The following is a 19,385-nucleotide window of genomic DNA, read 5'->3' as shown; positions in this document are numbered from 1 at the left end:
AATATAAAAGATGCATATATGACTGTTGACTTAAATGTTTAAGGTAAAATACACCAATATCAAAGTGAAAAGGTTATGCTTTGCATTGGAATTGTACCCCTTAAAGGAAATTCAACAGTAATGAAAAGCATTGGTCTAGTATTAACTTCAACCAATGTGACTGTTTGATATTTACTGCTCATATCTTTCAGCTCAGGCATCATACAGCCTGCCCTTTATGTTTTATTAGAAGCTGCAAGAAAGGAACATTTTCTAACGAGGCAGGTTAGATGTGTTCAACATCTTTTCTGAGGATTTCACCTACAGAGGAATCTTTAGTTGCTCAGACCCCTTTACAGCTAATACTAATATTCCTCAAGAATAAATCACAGTTCTAAATGCCACCTTTAGCGTGGCAGATGGCTTTGCACCTAAAACTTTACGCCAGAAGTCTAATTCCCTTTTTGGCGCAGTGATTATAACCCCTCTCAGTCGATTCCGGTTGGCCGGGTACGATCATTAACCGTCTTCTTATTTATCGGCGTCCAGACCCTGCTCCCCTTGTTAACACTTCATAACATTTTATCGGAGCAAGCTGTCAAAAACCTAAACACTCCCTAAACACTATAGTTTTTCTTAGGTTTCTTTTTGGTTCTCACTTTTAAAAATAATTATAAAAAATAATAACAGACAACATCCGACTGCTTCGAGAGCACTGAGAGCAGGTATTTCCAGGTGCGATCAAGTCTGTGATTTCTTAGTGGCAAAACACCCCGCCCCCCGTGACTCAGCCCTGTCTCTGACATAGAGTATGCTCTGCTTGCAGTCAACATAACATGCATAAAACTGTTACACCTCACTTCCCAAAACCATTTTTACTGTACATTATTGTTGTTTTCTGTGAATAAATAAAATAGAGATGTCTGTCTTGATATATATTTTTTTTAATTTCCTGATTTCAGTAACACATAATGATTTAAATTTAATGTAGTCCGTAATCACTCCCTAAATTATATATTACTGTATTTTCTTTCCAGGCCTGGTGTTCTTAAAGACCTAAAGACAATGGGGTCCGTCTCTCTTTTTATCTTCTTCATTACACTCCTTGTGTTGGCTAGGCAGGTGAGATATTGTTTTAATGACTTAACTGGCACGTTTATGTACAGTATATAACATTTAGTATGGTATATATGGTATCGTGCACTCAATTTCAAGTCAAATGTTCTCGCTAATGTCCTGCAAATAGATAAAAAATAGATATAATAACAAAATCTGAAAAGTAGCCTAATTTCTTTTCTATTCTTTGTACTGATGACTTTTTATTTCCATTTCATTTCATCATACTGTGAGAATTTAACATCTCCCACTGAGAGGTATAATTTGAAATGCTGGAAATAAAAGGAATGAATGTTGCTGTAATAGTACAAAGAAGTGCTTTATGTTCTGATTAATTGTGAGTGCTATTTTTTATTAATTGTATCAGTAATTTGAAGAAAGTGATTCACGATGTGAATCTCTTCATGTGTAGGGAACTTTTGTTAAAATCTAATATCTTTGGTCTCAGCAGAATAACTGAATACCTTCACATGTGTCCATAAATATATATATATAGCATTAAAATATTAATGGGACTAATATCATGTCTCAATATACAGTATACTGACCTAGACCAAACGTTTTGAGTTGGATAACAGACTAAAAAAGAAAATTAGTATTAAAAAAAATGAGTATTAAAACATGGTTATTAGGACCCACAGTTCCAGTGAAGTGAACCAATAGTTGTCTCTATTTTACTAATCTTACTATCTTACTAATGCAATGTAATTCAATGATAATAATCTCCTGTGACCGTGGTAAAAATAAAAACTTTGATTTGGGCCAGATCACTGCATACCAAAATCAGCCTTTAAATAATGAGTTCTGCATTAAATGATTTTGTGCATCATGTTTGAATTGATAACAATAATGTTAATTAATTTAAACAGAATGTAGGAGGAATTGTGAGAAAAAAAATAGGAAAATGCATCATAAGCTACAACAATGCTACATATTGCTAACCACAGTGAATTTAGAACATTCTAATTTAATTTAAAATATCAGTACCTACATGATAATACATGTAATGCATGAACCATTATTAAACTCAATATAATCCATCCATTGCTTAGAAATGAGAAACCTCAAAGTCACTTCTGAGAGTTGTGAATTAATTATGAATCACATTAGTCTTAGCTCCATTGGTTATAGTATTAAGAGTCAGTGCTGAGTAAATGGTACAATTTTACAATGATAATAATTTAAAACTCATTAATCCCTCTTCTTAAATTAACATTGTATTAAAAATGTGCTACACTAGCCTGCCTGAATTACCCCAGGTTCTATAATGAATAATGTTAATTCATTTTTATATTTTAATTTTGTTATTACTTTAGACAGAAATTTATCTTTGTATATTATTTGAACATTTTTTAAATTGTTAACACACCTTATCCACATAAAAAAAATGAAAAGACATTTCTTGTACTTAGGTTTAATTATTCAAAGAACATTGTTTCAATGTTCTTTCTCAAATTAATATTCAATTGTATAAATTATTAATATCAGTAAATTCTTTCATTTTAAATGTACATTTATTCAAAAACTAAGTGATTATATGTAACCATGTCATTTCTGCTTAATAAAGCAAACATTTACTGTAAATATATTTTAATAAATATCGATACTTAGAAAGAAAAAAACTGAAATATTTGAATATATTATTTAATGTAAATGTAAAGTAACACCACTAGTGAGTGAGGAGTGTTGGACTGTTTGGAGGATGAGTGAGTGTGTTTATGATGTTTTGTCATTTAACGCAGCAAGGTGCTCAGATGCCTACTGTTTCTTTACCTCTGTGTCCTCTTGTAACAGAATGAATATTACTGTAGGTTAGACTTCCTCTGGAAGAACAAATTCAAAAAGGAATGTGAGGAGATCGAGACCATGGAGAACCTGAACCGGGTGCTTCTGGAAAATGTCCTCCCCGCCCATGTCGCTGAGCATTTCTTGGCTCGCAACTGGAAAAACGAGGTAAAAACTAATCCGTAGAATCAGAGATTATATAATAACACTGAATTAAATTATTATACTGTATCTATTGAAAGATAGAACATTTACATATACATCTGTGTTTAAAATCTCAGAAACCAATTAAATGATATTAAAACAGAAATTGACAGATTTGTTTAGTATGTGATGTGTTTTTTTTACCTATTTATTTTCTTTTGTGAGCAGTTCTGTTATTATTGCAATAGCAATAGTGAAATTATAGTCCATGGTAGATTTTCTAAACGTCTAATTTATTTCTATATGACTTAGTTTTGTTGATTGTCACTGTGAAAATAGTAAATGGGAGATTTAATGAGCTACAATAAAATGGAACCCCTTTCCATAAAAACTTGAGACTACTGCATTAAAAACACCATTTCATGAGTGATCTGAAATCTAACATACAGTATTACAATGGGTTATGTTAAGTAGCCATGGCTAGAATTTATGAGCTTCTGTTGCCAAATTGGCTGAATACCTCCAGGTTTGTGTGCAACTGAGTCTGTCTGGGGATCTTTAGTGTGTTGCACAGCAGAACTCATTGTGGTTTGCCAGGTGTCTACAGACCTTCACTGCTATCATCAGTGAGAGCTACATTGCTTTCTCACGGGAAGCTAACGTGGCTGTTGGGTTCTTGGGGCATGTATAGAGGCAGAGGTCCTGCCAATGTGTTTCAGGAAGATGTGCATTTTATGAAGATGTCCATATCTTTTCTGTGCTAGTAAAAAAGATGTTAATGAAAACATGATGGTAATTGACAATTCCAGTGTGGAAGTTAATCACTGAATAATAATTGACAATTCCAGTATATATATCAAATAAATACAGTACTGTAGTACTCCAGGCTATTTAGAACTGTAGTGGTTTGATGTTGCATTTTTTGTAGTTACAGTAAGTAAAGGCCTATTTTTTACGCATTTGTTCCCAGGACTTATATCATCAGTCCTATGACTTAGTCTGCGTCATGTTTGCCTCAATCCCGGACTTTAAAGAATTCTATACGGAATCTGATGTCAATAAAGAAGGACTGGAGTGCCTGAGACTACTTAATGAGATTATTGCAGATTTTGATGAGGTATTACATGTTCATGTCTCAATTTGTAGTTTCACAAATTATATGAATTATCTAAAAAAATCACAATTTGTATTATCTAAAACATAATTAGATTATAGTAACTTTTCTATTTTGGAATTAGCATTTTAAGCATTGACATTCTATAATGAAAAGCATCTTTCAAGTTTACTGTAAAAATGTGTATTTGTGTGTATTTGAATTGTTTTTTTTTTTACTTATACCAGTGTTTGTTTGTGTGTAACATTAACTATTGTTTTGATTTTTGAGCTCGTGTAAAATAATTAGTTGGAATGTTTTTATTTACTCCTGCACTGCAATCCACAAATGACTATATTTTAAAATACTACAAAAGAATACTCAAATATCAGCAACATGTGCTGTTGATATCGAGACAGAATGTACTAGTTCATTTGGAAAATTCAACACCCGTGGAAGAAGTAACCATTCAGTCCTGATCTTCTGTCAGGAGAGAAAGCATTAAGGCTGTTAAAACTAGAATATAAATCCTCTGCAGAACATCAGACAGGAAGAATAAACAGCACTGTCAACATTATCAGACCATAGTGCCGTATTTGATTACATTCTAAATGGCTTTCTAACAGTTGCTATCTAAGCCGAAGTTCAGTGGAGTGGAAAAAATCAAGACGATAGGCAGTACCTATATGGCAGCAACAGGACTGAATGCAACTCCAGGACAAGAATACACACAGGTATACTTTGTCTGTTTGCCTGCAATTACTTCTCATCATGACTGTACTTTCAAACACAGCTGTGGTTAATGCTTATATAGACCTTTTGTGCTATCAAATCTATATTTTGAATGTCACTTAACTACCTTTTATGCATTAACTGTCCTTATTAAAATTATTTCTTATGGTGAAACTGTGAATTGTAAAATTGAGAAATCTAGCTTCTAATTCTCCCATTCCCTTTCCAGCCCATAGATGCAAAGGATGAGTAATTATAGATTTAAATAAACAGAACCTGTGGTGTTAAGCACATTATAAAACCTTTGGAAAATGTATTATACTGAATTAAAGTTTAAAAAGGATGAGAATATGTTTAGCTTGCAAAGCCAAAAATAAATTCTGGCTCCTGCCCCTTGAGGCAGTAAATTACACATTACAAATCAATATCATTAGCAATTTTCTTTGGGAAGGGCCTTTTCTTAAGACTTTTGGTAATTATATTTTCATAGCAAGAAAAGGTTAAAATTATTTAATAAAGGAATATCTGTAAATTTCTCAATTAAAAAATTATGTGAAAGATGTAAAAGTATAATGAAAGTGGTTGTCAATTAATGCTTAATTATTCATTTCATATAGATATTTTGTTAATATCTCTAATCTTGACTTATTCTTTTGTGCTGAAGGTTTTTACCTTCATAATGGAGGTTCTATAGTGAACTCAGACAAAGATAACTAATTATATTTTGGATGTAAATATATATGATAAAGATAAAAGGGCATCTTATTTAAGAAAAGATTAGAAAAGTAACACAACAACAAAGAGAATGTTATATTTTTACACTGTGTATGGCAAGAATGCTTTATTCTTGAATTTACTAAATCCATAAATAATCATATAACAATCAAATAAACATCGTCCCAGCTGTATATTGGATAATTCTTCATCCTCATTTTAACCTCAAAGATCAGTGAATTATTCAAATTATAGTGGGAATGAAAACTACAAGGTTTAGTTTAAATAGATTTAAAAACAATGAAAGAGGTTGAAACAGTTATATTGCATACAAAGCATCTTCAGACAAATCACCTTGCTCCTGGCATAATCTCATGCTACAGGAGAAAACTGTCATTCTGGAAAACAACAAATTTATTAGACTCAGTCATATGTTTTGTATACCTACTGTATATTATTGTGAAAACTAAAATTACTTTGTATTGACAATAACTGATACAACAGCATGGATATATACTGAGCATCAAAAGCATTACCATTTTTGTGCATGTGTATTTTCATGGTTGGCATCATTTCGATTAACATTTGAGCATTCATGATTCGATTAACATTTGATCGTTCACTTCAGTGACTGAGACTTTTGTTTATGCACTAAATTACCTCATCAATGATAGATTTTATTTGGCATAGGTGATGTGATGTACTGTAACCTGTTGACTGTCAAACATGCTGAAAATTATGAAAGAATAGTACCAAATGAAACCAATATTCCCCATTTATTAAGATAATAATGCTCATACTACAGCTTTATATATCATATATGTTTGTTAATAAAGTTTCTCCTCCCTGTGTGCTATCACTTTTTAATCAATATGTTTCTATAAAGAGGTTCTTGTGGAAAAAAATGCTTAAACATTTATGAACAATCCAGCATTTCTTTATTTTGTTTTATTTCAAGAATACCAAGCTTCAATTACCTATCACAGAGAACCTATGAAAATCAAAGACAGAAATTCTAGTGATTCACTTCTACATTTATAATAAGTAACTATGTATAACCAGTCATGACATACCAATAATTTCCAAGTAAATGTCAAACTGTTTCTTTCATTTTCAGGAACACGACAGGCAGTATATGCATATCGGTACAGTGGTGGAGTTTGCCTTTGCACTGGTGGGAAAGCTTGACGTAATTAATAGACATTCCTTCAATGATTTCAAGCTCAGAGTAGGTAGGTGCATAGTTAGAAAACTGTTCTCAAATATATAGTCAACTTAAGTTTCATTCTATTTTGTGTTTATGCTGAAAAAGATGCCTTATTGAAACTTCAATCTGCTGATGCTGTTTTTTAATGTGGCAATTTGTCCTTTCCACTCCACGATAGGGATAAATCACGGGCCTGTGATTGCTGGAGTGATTGGTGCTCAGAAGCCACAGTATGATATATGGGGGAACACAGTGAATGTGGCCAGCAGAATGGAAAGCACTGGGGTGCTTGGAAAAATACAGGTAACTAATGTTATGCTTACAGTTTAATGGCATCACAGAACACTCTTAATTCATTTTTTCTGTCATGACTTTGTATAGGTTTCAAGGGCAACTTCAATACTATCTTAAATGTATGTATGCAGTTACACTAGTTGTATTGCCTTTTATCAGATTGCTTCAGCTTTGTCTAGTGCCATACTTTAATTTTTAATTTCACTTGCATGAATATGTGAATGCATTTTAAGATCATGTAACTACAGGAGGTGGTAAGCATCCCACAGGTAAGTACTTCACAGTGTTTCTGGATGGTCGACTTTAAAATGGGACTATTAATGACATAATAACATTTTAAATTAAGTTTTATAATTGTTGCAAATATTTTCCCCCAAAGGTTACAGAAGAGACAAGCAAGATCTTACAAACCCTAGGATACATGTGCACATGCCGGGGAATAATCAACGTTAAGGGAAAAGGGGAGCTAAAAACCTACTTTGTTCATACAGAAATGCCCAGATCACTTTCACAAGGTAATGTAATGCCTTGAACAGTACAATCTGACTGCATATCAGGCCATCTGCTTGGCCCTGTCAGGGGCTGATAACATCAAAACCACAGTATCTGTATATAGTTCAGTTTTGTCCTTAGATGCACGAATATTGGATGTATTTACAAGTGGTTCTGTTTCTTTTTCACAAGCAGTGGTTACCCTGAGAGTACTCTGGATTTGCAGAGAGTGTAATTACACAAAGCCAGGAACAGTTTTGTAAAAAATAAAAAAAATAAAAAATGTGTTTTAATGTTTTATGCCATTGTTTTGTAAAACTTATTCATTAAAATTTGTATGTATTTGAACTTTTCTGAACTTTATCTCTTGAAAAAAAATCTGGGATGAGGGGAAAATTTGCTATTTTTTTATGCTAAGTACAGGATATTCATGTCATAAATCTACCCAAACATAAAAGTACTCACAGATTAAATAAGATGGAAAAGACAGTGTTATTTAACAGTTAATAAAAAGTTAATTTAACAATGTAATGTTAACAGTTCTTATCTGTTTTCAGATTGTCATATATAATTGAAGATAACACTGTGGTAAGGCCATCATTGAAAAGATTTGTTTTTATTTCTGGTGAATTATCATAAAATACTCTCTGTTGTCTTGTAAACATTATTTGAAATGTGATGTTTAAAGGAAAATATTAAGACAATCTAATTTTATGAATGATACACTTCCAGGCATGAGTGAATTTAAATTTAATGTGAAACTAATCATGATCACAAGATGCATTTTAAAGTGTCAGATAAAAAGAAATAATTATATACATTATTTATAGACATCATGTCTTTTTGGAAAGGCCAACAGGCTGCAAATTCCTGGTGTACTACAGTAACGTCTCTCACATCAACACCAAGTCACAGTATGTTTTATCTTGGATTAACTGGGCTACAACAGTCATAAAATACAATATCTTAAAGTAACTAAAATATTCATACATCTACACTGTCCCCAGAATTCGAACAATGAGCTATGTTGTGCAGTTCAGACAGAAGTGTAATTATCTGTGAAAGGCACAATTGTTGAACATTTTGGATTTGTATTCATATTCTTCTGGCATGTTTGAAATACAAGAAATAGAGCAGTGCTTAACATTTTGATGTTCTACTTTCTGTTTTTTTTTTTTTTCCAGTGAGTATCACTTAAAATATAAATAATCTGAACAAAATATCTAAAATAAATACTCATAAATATTTTTGACTGAAATTATGTTTTAAAATGTGTTCATTCCAAATAATAATTTGGATGATCTTCCAAAATATTGCCTTTATTCTTCTTTAGTATATAAGTGTCTTTAGGTTAATTTACCTTTTTATAAAAAATAAAACTTCAATACAACTGGTTAATATGATTAAATTGTTTCTGCTCTGAAAAGGTGGCACAAGAGCATATACTGTAGTTAGTGGTTGCGAATGCTCCATCTGCAAACATCAAATGAACTAACGTAAGTTGAGAATGATCGCAGTATAAACATAAAGACAACTCTGAATTAACATTTATGTAATTGGTTTATTTGACATTCAACTCCATTTTTGTTCCATTCATTAAAACAATACCAAGTTACATTATTCACCAGATGTTATATTTAAAGTGTTTGGAGAGATTATCTGCTACAATCATGAGTTCATGCTTTTCTGAGACATCCTGAGTCAGTTGGGAAGACTTTATGCAGGAGTAACAGACCCATAACCCTCTTCAACGGAACGATGGATTCCATTTTTACTGAAAAATTCAGAGCGGATGTGTCCAACTCTCACATACTGCCGTCCTGGCTTAAATATCTCAAGAGGCAAACGTCTTCCATATTCCGAAGAGGACAGAACCGGTACAGATCTTGATGTTTCCTGAAAAATGAGCACTAAGCTGTTATTTCTACAAGCTAAAATTTGGGCAGTTGATATGGTCAAGTTTTTGAAAATCTGCCTTACAGTTTCACTGCGATACCTGCTGATAAAGTACCAGCCAAAGCTGATCTTCCTCTTGACTGCTGTATCCTTGTAATCACTACTCATCAAATTCAGAAGATGGAAGGAGAACTTTTGGTGATATTGGCTTTTGAAGGTATTGTTATATTCTTATAGTTAACAGTATCCTGCTTTAATCATTTCTAATCCACTTCTGTGTTGGACTGCTTCACATTTTTCTTTTCTTTATGACATTTTTCCATGTGGAAATCTTTTGTTAATGGATATTCTGTAAGCATAATTCATTACAAATCTCAGAATATATGGTTTAAAAAAAATTATGTTTCAGACTGACTGTCTCATAATTCAAGTTTAACTCTAGAAGGGACTCTGTGCACGGCACACAAAGCAATTATCAAACCTGTACAATAAAATAATATTTTGTTCATTTTATTATAAAGATGTCAGGTTCAGGATACACTTTATATATTCAATTAACAAACATGATCAGCGTTTAATATAGTTATACAGTGGCTATAAAACTTAGTTTAGCATGGAAGTTGATCAGATATACGTGTATAGAGTGGATTGAAAACATTATATAGCTTTAACACATACCTCCTGGTGCATGTGCAGCCCTCGGCTCTTGGCGTGTTCTCGGTCATCTCTGTGTAGCTTCTCGTTATAGCACTCAGTGCGCCGAAACAAGCAATCATATGTAAAGATTTCCCGGGCCTGTTGTTGAAGAATCAAGGGTGCTTCTCATAAGTCTTAAATATTAGCATTTGTCAGTTTTTAGTCATTCGATAAAATAAAGATAGCGATTATATCAGAAACACTTCAATCAAATTATAATCTGATGCAACGAAGCATTTTTAAAAGCTTTTTAAACGGAGATTCAAACGGAGTTTTATATCATTTAGGCTACATAACATTAATTACTAATCAAACTCTACACTACTCAACGTGAAAAATGTGGATTGAAATGCACTTTTTACCTCCGTTTTAGTATTGAAATAATTAAGCTCTTTTGGATCAGTTCTTCTCGGCGGGATGTAGCTAAATGCAGATAAAGAAGAAAGGGTTGCGGGACAGTCTTTTGATGATTTTTCCATTGTATTTTTTTTAATTACGTTGTCTTGTCCCTCCAAGATTCCAGAACAACTCGCAGTCACGCACCAAAGAAACGAGCTCCCCGCGTCCTTGGTTGCTAGGAAACGAGACCAAGTGGATACCACGTTGCAAGCTGGGGGAGTCTGTTTCACCAGTTGAAGATTAACAGCCTTGCTTTTCGCCTCACTGTTTGATTACTTAAAAAAATAAAACAAAGGTTTAATGGAGGGACAATAAGTAACATTACTGCTTTAAAGATTTCGAAAGGGAAAGACGAATCTTTTTAAAGCGCTCAAATTAGTCCCCTATCTCAATGACGTTAACGATTCGTAGTGGGCAGATCGGTCCCACAAAGACGAGGCAAGGAAAAATCCATCCATTTTAGCGACCGATTTATTATTTTTTTATTTCTTTTAATTGCGTGCGCCTTGTCAGGATGTACTCTACTGTACCTCCCTGAGCCTGGGAGTTAAGCTCCAGCTCAAATTGACCCTGGAACCAAACTGGACTTGATCTTAGACAAAAGACCGAGACGTACGTTTTCAAGCTTGAAATAGTGAAATGGGTCCAACTCAAAATACTTTTAAGCATCCAAAATTTGAATTACATTACCTCATTATTTATTTACGCTGCTCAGAACTAAAAGACATTGCTTCTTTCCTCTGAACACACTGTGCACATGTAATGTAAGTGCCACGGTACCATTTGTGCCATGTGATTTGTGTAAATGACCCTAGTCCTTGAGTTATGTTTGTTTTTCCATATTGAGGTCCTTCTTTAATATAAGATTAATATAATGTCTTGTGGAAACCTGTTTAACTTTTTTTCTCAAGATGTTTGCAATATAATTTTCATCCTCTGCAAGTACCCCATTATTAGCTCTTAGATATTTACCAACATGCTATAATTTTTTTAACTCATGCTTTTCTTTTTTCTAAACAAGAATTAAAAAAATACTTTTAGTTTTGGCTTCAAGGGCTAAACTTTTTCCTAGCTTTTGTAATAACTTTTGCATTTTAGTGGTCTTTTGTATTGGTCTGATGAAATTAAACTGGAGCCACAAGCACTGATAAAGAATTAAGTTAAAACAGATTAACAGAATTCTTTACCTCAACATAACCCAATAATGTCATCTATATTAATTCTGAGTATTTACAGAAATGTAACTGCGCAGATGAAGCAATTTAATAGTTCTGTAAATGTTTTGAATTTTTTCTCATGGTGACATTGACACTAAATGTATCTAATAGTTCTTTCAGTATTCATATAGTTCTATGGACATTTTGTGGTTCCTTATTTTTGGAGATGATGGTACTTTCTTGCATTTGTATAATATGTACAAGATTACACTGACTGCCAAGACAACATGGTTAAAAATTCTATTTTTACAAACAGGGTCATGAAAATAGTGTAATGAAAGTAATCAGGATCTCTGTTTAACATTTCAGGGCAGTTTATGGTTTGCTTTTGAGTTCAAATTTGGATTTTTAAATATATTTAATCTTTTTGTGGTTATATATTCTATTTTTTTTAATCTAAGGTTCGATTTCAAAGGGTCAAAATTGTGATCCTTGGCAGAGATTTTACCTCTGTCATTTGTTAGATCTCTCACGTAATTATCGTTACAAAAAATCAATTATTTAGTCATTAGTTTGTGTGTTACAGGATACTGTTCAACACAGAGAATAAAAAGTGAAAATCATAGCAAAATACATGGAAGGCTAAAGTTAATAAACAGGGCTATGAATTGCATGAACTCCTTGATATAAAGGCATTTTCTGGTTTTGTATTTGAAACATTTAATAGTAATTTAAGTTTCAAATGCCTGCTAACTGGTCAGTTCTTGTACACCCTTACACATTGACATAATATACTGCATATAAACATTTACACAAATGGAGAAAAGTAATGATAGAAAAGGATACAATGTAAACACTACAACTAAAGTATGCTGCATTGTTTAAGGAATACCAGCTGAATGTAATATTATGGTTTGCAGTTCAACCACTGTAAATGTGAGAGTCATCTTTTGTGAGGAGCACAAGGTTCTCATGAATATTTGCATCTCAATAGGGCTAGCCATTGGCATATAAAAATTCATGGATTTTTTTTTTAATTGTTCATTTCATGTCATTCCTAAGTAAAAATAATGATTACACCATTCAAACAAGTATATGACTTATTTCTATGGGAGTAAATATGGTAACTTTTTATGTTGATTTTACAGACATCATATAGTCTAAGATTAGTACTAATCAGGCTATAGGAAACCAGCCCTTAAGTATGAACAAAATGATTGCATTTTCTATTTCATTAAAAAAGTCCATCTGCTCCCTTCACCACTTAATCCAGTTTTCTGGTTGGAAAAGTATTGACTACATTTTGAGGGACAGTCACTGTGAATTTTGAAAAGGTTGGTCTTGATTAATGTCTCTGAGTTCTTTTATCAAGCAACAGCAGAAATGGATAGAGCAAACAATATGGGCCTCATAAAAGATTAATTGCAGGTAGTAGTCATGTAATGACACATTAATTTGAAATAAGCTAGTCATACCCCCATTCATCAGACCATGAATAATCACACAAGATTACTTCTAATAACGCTAATCTTCAATTAGTAAACATAACAACACGGTATGGCTGGCTATCAGTACCACCTATCAAACTCAAATTCCTTCCAGTATTTAGGAGCTACCTTCTCATCCTCCTGTGCTCAGTCTAGGTTTCTGTACTAGTCTGCGTGTTCTCCTGTTACGTACCTTCTTGTGTACCAACCATGCTTGCCTGCCCGTTGTGCTCCTGATGTTTCCATACCTCTTCGTACTTTCCCCTTGGTGCCTTACCCAGGGCTTGCCTGGACTTTTGAGTTGCACCTATTCATTCTGGATGAAATTTTGGCTTGAGTTTACTCACTGAACATGTGCTTGAATACTGTCCCCTGTCTCGGACCGCTTCACCATTCCTGTATGTATCAGGGTATAACAGATTAATGTTGAAATGGAGATCGAATAAGGAGTGAATGTTCCAATAAATGTGATGCAAATAGCAGAGAACCACAGGGACCTGTATTGGGACCACTGTTCTTCCTGATTTACATCAATGATGTAGATTCTGGCATAATTTCAAACTATGCTGGCAGATGACATTTAAATGCACACACATGCACAGTGTTACTTGGAAGGACAAAAGCAACCTAAAATATGAACTGGGAAATAATGAATTCAAAGAAGGTATCTATGAAAAAGCCTTAGGCTATAATGTTGACAACATTTTCATGTTATACTTATGGGGAAACAGGAAGAAAGGCAAATGTACAAGGCCATTTAAGCTATTTTACATCATTGTGTTGCCAGCCACCCCCCAAAAAATATTGCTGCATAGAATCTGCCCAGATAAAAAAAGCAGCATGGTACATTCCAGGGCCCAAAATTTACATCGTAGTCCAACAGACTAAAAAAATAAATATTTTTATTCTCAAACAGAGAAGACGACAAGAGACATGATTCCAAAACCACCAATAAAACATGAACCAGATGTCAAAAGTGGAAACTAAAGGGGAGGCCATTTATAACTAAGAACAGGAGGTTTTCTCTTTATAAAAAGGTTGGTTGAAGTTTTGAACATACTGTACATCCACACTGTCAAAGCCAATGCCATCTCTTCTTTCAGGAAACAGTTGGATGAAATATAGAGTGCTTAACTACCAAAACTCAAAATCAGTTAAATGGGGATGAGTGGCCTCCTCTTGTCTGAAAAGTTTCTGTGCGGTTTTAAATAAGCTCAGTGTCAGTGTCAGGTGTCACAAAGTGCAGTCATATATTGCGGGATCCTGCAATATTTGTAAAGATTTTTAAATCTGTCACAAATCCACAATCTGTAGATGGTAAATCACAACCACATAAGTATTTGACTTAGGAAGTTAGAAATTCCAGGGTGGAAAAAACATCAGCACTGAGTACCTCATTCCACTGCCAGAATATCCTTGATCTTAACCATACTGAATATGCTTTAAAATCTTTAACGTGCACATTTTGTTTAGAAATATCTGAAGGATTATTTGACATGAACCAAACAAGGAAGTTTATTTTTTAAGGTGTACAAATGAAGTTGTATTCAGTAAAATAGACTTAATACAGTAGGCAAGTTCAAAATATACTTGGATTTTTTACTCCTTTCATGTTCTATATAAAATAAACAGTACACACTGTACAAGTACATTATGCAATTAACATACCACAGACTTTGGTTTTATGGAGAAAGAGTCAAATATGCATTGTAGTTGAATTTTAACATTTGCCTGCATGTCCTTTGCAAGTAAGACAAAGGAACAGAGCTTTATAACTTTTACTTCACATCACACAGCAGTGCAACCCCACGCAGGATCCAGTGTTCTGGGGGCTGGACTGTTCGGAGCTCCACAGCAGCAATGTAATTCAGGTCTGTCCTCACAGGCTTCTTATATATTGGACAAGTATACAAGCGGGGATCCTTTAAACCTAAAATCAAAACAATTTGCAAAAAATAAGATTACGGGTTCAATACCAATACCAGCTGCATTCAATACCAAGCTGACAGAGTCAGTCACGTATCTGACAAACCACCTTTGGATCAGAGAAATAGTTTAGGAAATGTTAAAGTGTATTTTAAGTGGAACACCAAGCTGTCATAATATTAAACTACAAGTAAGGGTAGAAGATTGAGCTTCAATGCATCACATTTCAAATAGATAAGAACTATTTTTGCGTTAATGAGATAAACCTAAAGTTGTTAAAGGACTTTCTAGTACTCACCATTGTTTTCTGCATAGATCCTGATGACAGGCATCATCTCAAACAACGCTTTAGGTTTCGATTCAATGAGTTTGCAGTTCCTTCTGTCCCATCCTGCTCCCTCCAAATACAGTCCATACACATAGACACCTTCAGTGGGAGGCTGGGTGATGTCATCCTTCATCCATTTGGTCACCTCGTTGCACAGGACCATTCGATCAAGAGCCCAGCCCTTGTTTGCTCGGGTGATTTCCTTCAGAAATACAGGTCAAGGCTGTTAATTTTGGAAGACTTTTAAAAATAAAATTAAAGTACAGTAAAACCTTGATATTTGCAAATTCTGAATTCTTGATTTCACCTTTTCTCACTAAATATTCAAATGACCACTTTTTTCAGCATTCAGTTAATTTAGAGCTAATGAAAAAAGGCTTTTAATGTAACCAATAAAATGTAAGTTTAAAAAAGGGGTATTTGAACTGATGTTAAATGACCATTTTCTTTAAGGACAAAGCAATGTATTTTGCACCACCCTTAAGACTTACATTAACATCCCACCAAACATACCTGTCTCATTGCTGTTAAAAAGCCTTGAGGGTTAAAGAACCCTGTCATCCAGAAGCAGTTTGGTCGTCCCTCAAAAATCCAGGACTGGAACTGACGGTTTCTTTCCAACAGCTCTGTAAACCAGAATCCCAGAGTACTGGAAGCCCAAGATGCCTATAAGAAATAACATTTTTGACATACAGTACAAGTACTTACAGAATGTGCTATTCACCAATTTTTCTGTCATTTCCCACTGGACAAATGTCTTTTCTGTACTTTCTATAATCTCCATCATTTAAGATGAATAAAACTTCAACTTCAAAGCTTTTATTAATGAATATCAGCGTCCCATTTAGCAGGGGATGTCTGTATCAAAAGTGTTCCTCATTTACAGCATATTTATAACTGAAGAGAAGAAGTCTAAAAACACTCAAGGTGAATAGTCAATGTTAAGCAGAGCACTACTGAGAGATGTGATAAGAATCCAGGGCTTAATGAAAATGTTAGCTGCAGGATAACAAAAAAATAATTTTGTTGAACCTATGAGTCAAAGACCAAATGAAACATGAACCAACGGCACATTAATAATAATTTGAGACATTTAGTTCAAAAAACAACTTTTTCAATGTGTGACAAATCTTCAGCTTAGTAAACTAACAAGTGCCATTAATTGAAATAGACATTCCAGTTGCATGTCAGACTCTAAACACAAAACAAGGCTCTGTATTCCCTCCATCCATTTTCTAATTTCTTCTTCCAATTCAGGGTCGCAGGTGAACTATCCTAGCAATGCGTGCAAGGAAGGGTACACCCTAGACAGGATACTAGTCCACTCACAACAGGCTAACAGAATGTTTTTGTACTGTGGGAGGAAACTGGAGCACCCAGAGGGAGCTCATAAAACGCGTGAAGAACAAAGGGGTCATAGAACGTCTGGCAAGCTTTGCTGCTTCATGCAGATCTACTGTACAGGAGCTACAGAACACTGTAATACACTAGCCATAATGGAAGAAACTTGTATATAAAAAAATCACACTTTATGGGGACTAAAGGTTGTTCTGTCCCGTTCGAGGATTAATCACCAACCTTTTTCCAGCGGGATGGGATTCTGGCATCATACATGCAGTCTAAGGCATCCCGAAGGTTCTCGCTCATGATGATGGTCCCGTCGATGGCAAGTTTAAGGTCCGTCAGAGTGTTTCGCACCAGGACGATAATCCTCTGCATTCTGTCAATCTCCTGCCGCAGGAAGATGTTCATCGGCTGCAAGGGGCCCATCTTCTGAAGCCTTTCCCTCACCTGACAGAGCGATAAGTATTAGTCATAAGTTTAGACAGTTCAAGTAGCTGCGTCAGCACATGTAGGCTGCAAAGGAACCAATAAAGGTTTATTCCATGCTGAAAGGAAAAGAGAAGAGACACAACGTTTTGGCTGTGAAGCCTTCTTTGACATCTGAAGAAGGCTCCATAGCCGAAAAGTTCTGTCTCTTTTTTTTCAGCATGGAAAAAACTTTTACCTATAACTTCAGACATATACACTATACTGCGGACCTTATTACTGTTATATTGCAATGCATTTCAGATGAGCTTCTTTAGAAATTATGAGAAATAAATGGTTCAACAGCTCATTTCATTCACAGATGTCTCCTAATTGGTTTTGAACCTAAAGGGCAAGATTTTAAGATATTCAATCAGAAGCCTATGGGCTGCAACTGTTTTGGTTGCTTTTGAGATGTTGAATTGCATCAAGAATACCTTGTGCTGTACAACTTTACTCACCTCAAATGGGACATAGTCTGGTGGCAGCTTCTCCAGCATGTCATCTGCCAGTCTTCCCACAATGGCTTCTCTGGTCTCCCCTCCCCCGCTGGAGCTGTCTTTGGGCTGGATGCTCAGGATGGTGTCTAACACATCTTTAGCCAGCTTGCTTTGATAGGTGATGTCAGCATTGGGGTGAAGTCCAAACACCTCAGGAGTGTCATAAACGGGTAACCCCTAAAATTGGGACATTACACAGTAATAACACAAAGATGTTACTGTGTTACTTCACTGCAATTCAGGTTAGCTTCCTACTTGTAGAGGAAGCAGAAGTGATCAACCCTTTGGGAGGAGGAGTTTTATTAAGCCATTAATTGGTCACTATAATTTAAGCTTCATATTTGTAATTAATTTTAAATTAAGCTTTGTAACAACTAAGTCAGCACTAAGGCTTGAATATATACAAAAGTCAAAGCAAAGTAATCAACAAATTATCAATAATATTTATATACACTAACTGGTATTCTAAATTTGAAAAGACTAGCCCTTGTGTTTTTTCAACCTAATAAGAGGAAATGAATGTTATAATGTTTTAAAATCTCTCACTAGCAACTGTTTTATTCTAGTTGCTAGTGAGAGATTTTATGCACGTATTTTTTAAATCAACTTAGCCAAACAATCATCAGAAACAAAAACATTAATATTGATGAATAACATACTTTCTTTTTTCATCAAGATACACAATTCCTTGCTTGTACAGTAGGTTTCTTATAGTAATTACACTTACTATAATTGTAGTTAGGCACAAATTCCTGTTGAAATTAGTACTTTTTGAGTTGTATTGCCTCATGCTAATAAAATATTATGAACATGTTATAAATAGCCAATAATCCTTACAGTTATAGATAGCCAAGGTAAAACCTAAAATTACTGACCTGAATATACTGAAGATACTGGTCCACATTTACACATTTGGGAATACTATAGCCTTTGTAGAAAAAGAAGTCTGCTCCAAACATGTTCTCACTGAACCAGACTTTGGCAAATGTGTTCAGTAGTCGCTTATCATAGTCATCAGTCACTCTGCCACCATACTGGATCTCTCCTATCATATAGCGCACTGTGTTCCAGGATACTCCCTGAAAAATACATTTATCTTCCCCTGTCAGCTTGCACGGAATATTTACAACACATCAGGAATTTATACAGTACATGATCTTCTGACCCACCCACCCAATGTGTCATTCACATTTTGACATGCTGCAACTCCTTCTGCGACATGAAGCAGACTCAGAAACAATTAGAGGCCCATTCCTGACTGAAGTCTGTGTAGGTGTGTGGTGTCCCTGTACCACTAATAGCTGTGGGAGCCATGGTGAACTAACCCCAATCCCTGCTCAGGCAGTACAAAGCCAGACACATGGTGTGGGGTTTGAAGAGCTCACCCTGCACTCAGAGCAAACATACCCTTCAGCTGTGCCACACAGAAGCCTGCATTACTCAAAAACCCTTTCATCCTTTATTACAATTTAAGAAGCTTTATAATTGAGAGAAGAAATTCTCAAATTGAAAGGTTAATTATTGATACTTTATGTAACATTATTCAGAACCTTACAAGTACTAAAACTAAGGTACAAGGGGCAAAGATTTTACAGAACTACTTTTTGAACTAAAGTTTTCCTTTTCATCCA

General features: G+C 34.5%; 3 protein-coding genes across 9 annotated transcripts in view; 1 reads left to right on the top strand and 2 right to left on the bottom strand.

Moving 5' to 3' along the window:
- Positions 1–7,854, top strand: part of LOC102696921 (adenylate cyclase type 2) — a 105,848-nt gene extending 97,994 nt beyond the window's left edge. For 4 of the 5 annotated variants that reach the window (XM_015357092.2, XM_015357091.2, XM_015357096.2 and 1 more), the window contains 7 exons: positions 1,017–1,101; positions 2,890–3,048; positions 3,995–4,141; positions 4,744–4,851; positions 6,681–6,795; positions 6,949–7,073; positions 7,444–7,854. In XM_015357092.2, the coding sequence (XP_015212578.2) occupies positions 1,017–1,101; positions 2,890–3,048; positions 3,995–4,141; positions 4,744–4,851; positions 6,681–6,795; positions 6,949–7,073; positions 7,444–7,596 (892 nt within the window). In that variant the 3' untranslated portion in view covers positions 7,597–7,854. The remainder of the gene's footprint in view (positions 1–1,016; positions 1,102–2,889; positions 3,049–3,994; positions 4,142–4,743; positions 4,852–6,680; positions 6,796–6,948; positions 7,074–7,443) is intronic. The other variant, XM_069195269.1, reaches the window with a different exon arrangement.
- A 1,243-nt stretch (positions 7,855–9,097) lies between these two features.
- cfap90 (cilia and flagella associated protein 90) lies at positions 9,098–10,723 on the bottom strand. Its single transcript, XM_006635577.3, has 3 exons — positions 10,511–10,723; positions 10,131–10,247; positions 9,098–9,452 (listed from the first exon to the last, which is right to left on the bottom strand). Exons 1-3 carry the CDS (start codon positions 10,625–10,627, stop codon positions 9,273–9,275), a joined length of 414 nt encoding a protein of 137 aa, XP_006635640.1. The 5' UTR covers positions 10,628–10,723; the 3' UTR covers positions 9,098–9,272.
- Positions 10,724–13,018: 2,295 nt separating this feature from the next.
- dnah5 (dynein, axonemal, heavy chain 5) overlaps positions 13,019–19,385 on the bottom strand; it is a 77,345-nt gene continuing 70,978 nt past the window's right edge. For all 3 annotated transcript variants that reach the window (XM_015357045.2, XM_015357046.2, XM_015357048.2), the window contains exons 74-79: positions 18,630–18,833; positions 17,716–17,931; positions 17,024–17,236; positions 15,959–16,111; positions 15,416–15,647; positions 13,019–15,121 (exon numbers count right to left, since the gene is read on the bottom strand). In XM_015357045.2, the coding sequence (XP_015212531.2) occupies positions 14,970–15,121; positions 15,416–15,647; positions 15,959–16,111; positions 17,024–17,236; positions 17,716–17,931; positions 18,630–18,833 (1,170 nt within the window). In that variant the 3' untranslated portion in view covers positions 13,019–14,969. The remainder of the gene's footprint in view (positions 15,122–15,415; positions 15,648–15,958; positions 16,112–17,023; positions 17,237–17,715; positions 17,932–18,629; positions 18,834–19,385) is intronic.

This window comes from Lepisosteus oculatus, chromosome 10 (assembly GCF_040954835.1).
Source record: "Lepisosteus oculatus isolate fLepOcu1 chromosome 10, fLepOcu1.hap2, whole genome shotgun sequence".
Lineage (NCBI taxonomy): Eukaryota > Metazoa > Chordata > Actinopteri > Semionotiformes > Lepisosteidae > Lepisosteus > Lepisosteus oculatus.
This window is presented reverse-complemented; position numbering and strand designations above follow the sequence as displayed.